Raw genomic sequence first — 9,078 nt, forward strand, 5'->3', positions numbered from 1 at the left:
AATTACGGTTTGGGGATTGTGATTTTATATTTTTTGTGGCACCATGTTTACAGTTTTGCAATAGAGAAATACAAAATCCTGACAAAAACATAAAGAAAATTAAGAAGTATTGATAATGGATAAAGTAATCTTCACTGAATATGTGACTGACTATGTGCAGCATAAAATACGCATTATATTATATAATATTTTAATTTTTTAAGTTGATTTGACTTTCATTACTTATTTTTATCTGTGCAATTCAATTTAAAAATGCAATCCTGTCACACTGTATAGATTCTGTTATTTCTATGTGTTTATATAAATTGCTAGACGGATGTACTTTAAAATCATATCTTTTAAATTACTCTAACTTAGGATAACTTAACTCATCTTTCTTTAATGTCCTCTTTCCTTCTGTAACAAACAGTGACTAATCACCAGACTTATATAATATATAATATATAATATAATAACAGATCGTAAAATATGATATAACAGGAAAATTCAGAATACACGTCTGCAGCTGCACAGGAAAACAAACAGGAGCATTTGCAGGACTACGTTTCCCGTCATGCAACAGCACGTTACCCTCCTCTGACCCTATGACTGAAAATAATCTGATCAGCTGATCTGACCTGGCAACAAAATAACGCAGCTCGAGAGGAGCTGTGGCAGGGAGGGGGCTGAAGAACAAAACAATGACACTGCTCGGACGGATCCAAACACAGTGACACTTTTGAAAAGAATAAAGACTTTTAAACGGATCCTCGCGGATTCAGCTCCCGGTCTGAAGAGTCCTCGGGTGTTTGCAGCTCTTTGACGTCGTGTGCTGTGTTTGTTGATGTGTTGTTCCAGCTCAGTTGACACTAGACAAGGAGGCTAGCTGCTGGTTTGGACGGCTGCGCTCTGTCAGGACTCGCTGCCTCTGTAACAACAGCCTCTCTCTGGGTGACAAAACTTGAACTGTGCGTCAGGACCATCTAACTGTGAGCTAAGTCTTCCTGTGCGGATGCCACTTTATTTACCGAGTTTGCTAGCTAGCTACTGAGGGTCAGTTTGCTAGCGAACTAGCTAGCTAGCCTGTTGTTGTTAGCGTCAACATTTGCACATTCATCTCTTCAGGGAGAGTGTATCGTCTCGGTCGGTGCAGACTGTCTGCACAGGTTTCTGTTTTACTCTAATACTTTCATTCGAGAAGCCCGGAGATGTTTTAGCCAACGAGGCAGTGAAATGCTAACTTTAACAAGCTAAGTGTTAGTTGTAATAAGATATCTGTTGGAAACTTTGGGAGACGCCTACGCCTTTTAACCTACTTCATGATAGTTGCACTACATTATATTATCAAAGCTGTTTTTCAAATTCATGATGCTAAGAGTGATTTTATAAATTGCACATATTGTTGTTACTGTCAGCAGGTCTGTTAACATGCAGCTGTTTTAAGTCGATTTTTGTATTTTGGAAATTTCAGTTGCAAGTATTAAATATATGTGGTGCATTTTGCAATAATAGCAATTGGAAATAGCTGGTACTCTGTCAAAGCTGTTCCAACAAGCACTGCTCTGTGTTCAAGTTTACCTTGTAGGAAACGATGAGTGGGCATGGCTCATCTTTAGAGAAAGGAGTTAACACCAGTCTAATATGTCAAGAAAGTTATGCCTGTGGTGGCTCTGAGGAGGCCGCCTTCGAGTGTGATGAGTGCAAAAGTCTGCAGTGTGTTCGCTGTGAGCTTGAGCTCCACAGTCAGGAGCGTTTGAAGAGCCACGAGAGGGTTCAGATCGGCCCCGGGCATGTCCCGTACTGTGACAACTGCAAAGGAGGTAATGGAGACAATGGCAAACGCCACAGGTCTGTGGTCCGCTGCCAGAATTGCAAAGTCAACCTGTGCCAGGATTGTCAGAAACGCACCCACAGTGGAGGCAACAAGAAGAAACACCAGCTCACGTCTTATCCTCCACCCCCCAAACCTGCAGAGGTAATTTCTGTCCAAACATCTGTTCAGCCCAGTGTTCAAATAGCCGACGAGATCAAATCTCAGAGGGTCAGACTCCTGGAGAAGGTTTCCAGCTTTCTATTGGTTGATGAGAATGAGGAAATGCAGGTAAGTTGTACAACTGTTTTTATCACAACACCAAATATTTCAAATCTTTGTGTATATTAAAGTGTATTTATTCACTAAATTCTATCTTGTTCATCCAAAGATAAAAGATGAAGCTTCCTTCATGAAGAGCCTGAGCTGCGCACCCGACCAGCTTCTGAAAGTGGTGGCCATCTTTGGTAACACAGGAGAGGGCAAGTCTCACACCCTGAACCACACGTTCTTCGCGGGGAGAGAAGTTTTCAAGACCTCTCCCACACAGGAGTCATGTACGGTGGGCGTGTGGGCGGCGTTTGACCCCATCCACAAAGTCGTGGTCATTGATACAGAGGGTCTGCTTGGAAACAGTTCGAAACAGGGCCAGAGAACCCGTCTCTTGCTCAAGGTGCTCGCCATCTCCGACCTCATCATTTATCGCACCCACACCGACCGTCTCCACGATGACCTTTTCAAGTTCCTCGGGGACGCCTCGGATGCCTACTTGAAGCATTTCACAAAGGAGCTGAAGGCCACGACTGCCCGCTGTGGCCTGGATGTCCCGCTGTCCACCCTGGGCCCTGCGGTGGTTATCTTCCACGAAACAGTTCACACTAAGTTGCTTGGCTCAGGTAAAACATCTAAAAAAGTCAAAACTTTAAAAGAATTTAACTTAAAAGTTTCAAGAGCACTGCATTGTGATTGCATCCCCATGAAGTGAGGTTTGCAAAAATACAGGTTAACACTGTGGTTAATTACAGACTTAACAAATATCAGCCTGTAGTGTTTCTCTTTCTGTCTTCTTCTGCACCGGAGGGAGCAGATGGAATTCCAACTTCTTTTGAAACGTGTAAACACTCCTTGGACTAAACTGAATAATGACACATTCTAAAAACCGTTGTAACCCACGTGAAAGTCAATTCCAGTTTTTCACATTTTAGTCCAGTTTCTACAGCTGAGACTTTGTCACAAAATGTGCTAATACCTGAAGGGACACTGGTGTCAACCTTAAAGACCTGGCACAACAAATAACAACTAACAAGCTCCATCTATGCGCTCATGAGTTATTCGGTTTTCCAGTCTGACCGACTCTACAAGATTCTTGACACTTGATATTCAGGAACTATCAAAATGGGTATCATGAAGCACGATATTCTGACAAATGTGTTTTATCTGATGCACTGATAGACCTGTGGTGATAGAATATCTGCTATGTATTGTAATGTACTCTCCACCTTTGTTTTTAGATAAATCATCTGAGTCTGTAGACCGGCTGCTGTCGGAGCGCTTCAGAAAGCTTTCCCGTTTTCCGGAGGCCTTCAGTTCTGTTCAGTACTGGGGCACGCAGACCCTCAACCCCCCCACCGACTTCTGTGGCCTGCAGAATAAACTGGAGCAGCTCCTGGATAACAACGCCACCCGCTCCCCACGCACCCCTGTGGTCATCTTCAAAGCCCTGCAGGTAGGACTGTGTAAAGTCGACCTCCATCTTGCGTCAGCCTGGCTTGTGGTTGCAAATCAAAAGCGGAACTTGAATTTTGCAAGTTTTATGTTAATACCTTCTGGTTCTCTCCTGCAGGCACTGAGTGAGCGCTTCAGTGGGGAAATTGTAGGTGAGCTGACTGCCCTCAGCTGCTTTTTTCCTGATGAATACTTCACCTGCTCCAGCCTGTGCCTCAGTTGTGGGTTAGTACTTGTCTTTTTAGAACTTTTATCAGTTTTTTCTTGGTTATTTTCACGCTCACACATCATTTTTTTTACCATAGTTCTGGCTGCAAAAACAGCATGAACCACTTAGGAGAGGGAATGGACCATGAGGCGAAGCATCGCTGTCGTTATTCTGCACAATATGATAATCGCATTTACACCTGTAAGGTAAGAACAGAAGCTCCCCTGCATCACTAAGATGGACCACAGTCATTGACTATGCAATTTATAATGCCCACATAGAGCCTAATATTAAAATCATTCTATGCCACATCACCTCAGGCTTGCTATGAAGGTGGAAAGGAAGTCCTTGTATTCCCTAAGACCTCAGCCTCCTCAGACTCTCCATGGATGGGCCTCGCCAAATACGCTTGGTCTGGGTGAGTAGCCGGAGAATGACCTGCAGGGTCAAATGTTATGAGAGTTGTGTAGGCTTAACTTTACAGAGCCTAATTATAGAGCTGCTGTTCTAGACTCTGGCCTGAAATCTAAAATGTATCTTCACACTAACCTGTATGTATTTTCACAAAGACTGAGTTGTGTGTGTGTGTGTGTGCGTGTGTTCAGGTATGTTATTGAATGTCCCAACTGTGGTGTGATCTATCGGAGTCGTCAGTTCTGGTATGGGAACCAGGACCCTGTGGATACAGTTGTGCGAACTGAGATCCAGCACGTATGGCCAGGGGTAAGAGTAACAAAGCTAGTTATTTATTCAACCAACAGAATTAGACTTATACATATATGGATAACCATTTATTCACTAGTGTAAATATGTCCTTTCTTCTTTTTGCAGTCAGATGGCTTTTTAAAGGACAATAGCTATGCAGCACAGCGTCTTCTGGATGGAGTCAATCTAGTGGCCCAGTCTGTTTCAGAGCTCAGTGTCAAGCCTGCTAAGGCTGTCACCTCTTGGCTGACGGATCAGATCGCCCCGGCCTACTGGAAACCCAACTCCCTCATTTTGGTGAGTGACACTCAGCCCCTCCCACCTCCTACAGCTAAGTCAACACTTCAGTGTCCAGAGGGATGTTTACTGTCTGGAGTTCTGTGCTGATTACACAGTCGAGTTTTGCACGTCACAAGATAGACTCAGTTTGTTTCCTCTTCCCTGCAGTTATTGGTCAACAACAGCTTTTGTTCTTGTTTTTGCTCTCGTACTAGGTTTGCCATAAGTGTCATGCAGTCTTCCAGGACAATGACAACAAGCATCACTGCCGTGCCTGCGGGGAGGGCTTCTGCGATGGCTGCTCTTCCAAAGCCGCGCCCGTCCCTGAGAGAGGTTGGGGTCTCGCCCCTGTCAGAGTCTGTGATGTCTGCTTCGAGCAGAGAGCCTCCTACGAAGGTACGCACTGTCTCAATAATGTCAAATGTCTCCCTGTTTTTCATCATCGGTGTGTTGTAAAGCTATTGATGTTGGGTGAGTTGTGACCTCAGCAAAGATACTTTCTTCACACAGAGCGGCTCGAGGCAGAGCTTGATGAGGAGGAGAGTGGAACCCTGGCCAGGAAAGTTGGAGAGGCAGTTACCAACACCATAGGGGTTGTGGTGACGGCTATTGACATCCCACTTGGTGAGTGTTGCCCTCAACAAAACCTAAAGAGGTTTGTTAGGTAACCGGAATAAATGAAATTGAGTAAGTGTGAGTGTGGGTGCCCTCTGGTGGAGGAGGTGAATTGTACAGCAAGAATGAAAAGCAGTCTTGTTTCTTGTTCAACCTCACAAAGGTGTAATGCAGGAGTCAAGCCAACCGAGCCTCCTTATAAGGAATATAGGACAACTGGCATTAACAGAAAGCTCACATGTCTCTTTTTACTCACTATTAATCATGCAAATGTCACATATCAAGGTCTCAATCGATATATCAAATGATCGGTATGCGTAAATAATGCATTTGGAATAACCTCAGAAGAACAAGTCAAAATAATATCTTTTTTCTCTGTTTAATTGTTAAATGCAAAAGGTGCATTTGCTTTTCATTTATTATTATTCTTATAAGCTCCATGTTTCAAGGCCAAAAAAAAATTGTGATATTTGACTACTATATATTTGACTATTCACAAATCAGTCTGTCTCATAAGGCTCCATGAGAAAACTATTTTTATCTAACAGCTAATATGACAAGTTCATCAAATCATGATCATCATTATATTTACTCAAATACACACCAGGAATCTTTGGCCATATTTAAAAAGAAGTTTTTCACAAATTCTATTCTGTACCATTATTGAAATATATCATACAGTTACAGTGTAACTGTAAAGTGTACTGTAGATCTATATTTAGTGCCAAAGGGCATAGATGAATATGTTTTTGATAACCTGATATCCTGCTGCAAACATCTCCATACCCAACACCATCCCAAAAATACCCCACAGCAAGGTCTGCTTGATTTAAAGGAAATTTCATCTTGTTTCTGAGCTACACCGTAACTGGAGCCTAGACAGCTTTCACTCAACGTCAGACGGTAGAACAGACTATGTGGCATGTATGAAGCTAAATTTGAACAATGGTAATTGGAAGTGTTTTGGGGTCAAGGCCGAAGTTACTGATGTGCGTCAGGAATTTTAAATACAGTAAGTGAATTCAAATACATGGAGGTACTGCAGATACCGAATGTAAAGAAGTGCTTAATGGAGTATTTGTACTTTTAAATGAGACTTAATGTGTGGCAAACCATTTACTCATATTCAAACCATGTATGGATGTTATGTTACGTGTTCCCTGTAGGCCTGGTGAAAGATGCAGCCCGTCCTGCGTACTGGGTGCCTGACCAGGACATCCTGTCCTGCCACAACTGCCAGCGCGAGTTCACTGCCAAACTGTCCAAGCATCACTGCCGCGCCTGTGGCCAAGGAGTGTGCGATGACTGCTCCCCGGAGCGTCGGCCAGTTCCTTCACGGGGCTGGGACCACCCCGTGCGTGTGTGCACTAGCTGCAACCAGAAACCCGGAGAACTTTAACGGGAACGATCTTCCTTTCCTCAGAGCACCGGAAAGAACCACTCACCCACCCAGCTCGCAGTCTGCCACTGCTTTACCTCTGTTACTCCAATGGTTCTGTCTTGTGTCTGCGGCAAGGAAGTTTCCAGGCATATATGTATAGATATATAGGACATTTAGAAGATATGGGATTTAAGAGTTCCTGTGGCCTTTTGTAGAACAGCCAGAACACGTGAGTTACTTGACTTGAGTGTGAAACCTGCCTTTCCACTCTGAGTGAATACTTTGATTCTTTATTGACACAAATCCCTAATATTATGTTTAACAAGGCTGTTCAGCTATTTTTCTACTATCAGAAAATATTAAAAAAATGTATCATTTAAAGAATATTAGGTAGTCAAAAACCCCATGGCGTTGGTGTGATTAGTTTCCAGCAATTCTTATAATCGAGCATTGTTTCTCTGATGTAGTACGTGTAATGGCAAGGAGATATTTATATCCAAGCAGGTATAACTGCTCCATTGCATGCTGTATTGCAAACATTTATTTTGTTTTGTTTTTGCACTAAGCCTTTTTCAGCTGTTATAGGCTGTTGCTTACCATGGCCAAAAAAACAGATATCCAGATGATCAAGTCGTCCGTCCCAGACTCGGCTGACATCTATGGTCTGGAGTGTGGATATCTGGTGTGCCAAAAGTCATTCAGGTCAATGTGTCTGTGCTGGTATGATGTTTATATTTTATCATGTAATTTGTGGTTGTATGAAAACATAGGACTATGTTAGAGGAGTGTATATTTGAAATCTTGAAAATTATTTATGTATGGGAAAAAAAATGAACCTCTTATCACTCTGGCATGCATTGACAGTCTGAGAGATCCATGGCCTTTTAACTTGCTCAGAGGACAGGCTCTGAAGAAACCTCACTATTTCCTTTACCAAGCCGTATTTTAGTATATACATGTTACAAAATGTAGGTATTTTGTGTTCAGATTTCTTGACACCTTTAATTTTTCAATGTTTGCTTGCGTGTACGGATATTGTTTTGCAGAGCTAAATAATATCTAAATGTATCTTTTTATTTTATTTTACAATCATGCCTCCAGGTCTCCGTAGACACAATGACTGTCCTCCTGACGAAGCTCAACAGATTTTTGTTCAGCTCATCGAAGCTTAGTTTTTCCGTTATTTTACATTTGATATGGAAAAGTATTGTATATCGTCTTTTTCTGTTTTTTGTTAGACATAAGTTACTGTATGGATACCCATACTTTGTAGTGACCACATGTGAACCACCCTTTCTCCACATAGTTTTTGTTTTCTCTGTCACCGTTACACTGAAAAAACAGATGCTCTAATGTGGCAAAGAAGAAATACTGAATCATATTAAGTGACTGAGAGCTTTAAATGTCTTGCATCATTACTACTTTTGTGTTATTGAGTAATGAGACACGGTGTGGCTATCATACAAAGCACAAGGTGATGCCTTTAACACATGCTTGTATTTTATTGTTAAAAATTAGAGGGAAAAAAGGGGATGGGGGTTCTGTGTCGACTGTAAGCTTTGTAGATAAAGTTGCTTCTCCCTTTTCTGCTTCTTAGGTGGAACTTTTTGGTTCTAATGTCTGATGGGAAGATGTTGTGTCTGCCTTGTCTCAAAATAGATTTATCTTGTCTGAATGTTGCATCACACACACACACATCCCCTGAGATGCTAATATTGCACAGGGGTAGAATAGGAAATACATCATGTCAGATCACTTGTACAGGACTTTGTTCTCGTGCAAATATGTGCAGCGTGTCACTTCAGATATCCTTCGTGGTGTCCAGTTTTATTTTTTATAATAGGTTGGGTACAAGTAACACTAACTCTCACTTGCACACTACAAATCGAGCGGGAATGACTGTGCATTTTAAAAATTTGGGGAACTAACTTGAAACGGTGGATGTGTGCTGAATTGGTGGAAGATTTGCATATGATTAAAGTTGTATCAGCTACCTTCTGTCATAACACAACATGGCATTGCCTCCCTGTCTTTAGTGTGTTTGTGTGTGTGTGTGTGTTTTATATCGCCCTGTGTCACACCACTTACTGCATGTGGGAGGAATAGATCGTGTGCACGCCTCGCTTCCATTCCTCTCCCAGCATTCCAGCTCCAAGATAAAGTGAGGGAAGATTACTAGCCCGGTGCTTATTAATGATGATAAATGATTTATAATTATTTTAATAAATAATTACACCAGCTTCTATGTTGATAATTCTGTGCCACTCATCCAAAGGTGGGGGGGGGTCTTCACCTGACATGTGACCCAGCTCCAGTGAGGGTCTCTTTAAAGCTGCTGTTATTCACTTGTGCACAATTCAAACAGAAGGGAAAACC

At 42.2% G+C, this 9,078-nt stretch overlaps 1 protein-coding gene across 1 annotated transcript; it reads left to right on the top strand.

The window, feature by feature from the left end:
* Nucleotides 1–604: 604 nt before the first annotated feature.
* Nucleotides 605–8,942, top strand: LOC109628161 (zinc finger FYVE domain-containing protein 1-like). Its single transcript, XM_020085129.2, has 11 exons — nt 605–2,080; nt 2,181–2,685; nt 3,301–3,515; nt 3,633–3,739; nt 3,820–3,928; nt 4,043–4,140; nt 4,328–4,445; nt 4,554–4,724; nt 4,922–5,102; nt 5,217–5,330; nt 6,488–8,942. Exons 1-11 carry the CDS (start codon nt 1,571–1,573, stop codon nt 6,718–6,720), a joined length of 2,361 nt encoding a protein of 786 aa, XP_019940688.1. The 5' UTR covers nt 605–1,570; the 3' UTR covers nt 6,721–8,942.
* The last annotated feature ends 136 nt before the right edge of the window (nt 8,943–9,078 follow it).

Source organism: Paralichthys olivaceus, chromosome 12 (assembly GCF_024713975.1).
Source record: "Paralichthys olivaceus isolate ysfri-2021 chromosome 12, ASM2471397v2, whole genome shotgun sequence".
NCBI lineage: Eukaryota > Metazoa > Chordata > Actinopteri > Pleuronectiformes > Paralichthyidae > Paralichthys > Paralichthys olivaceus.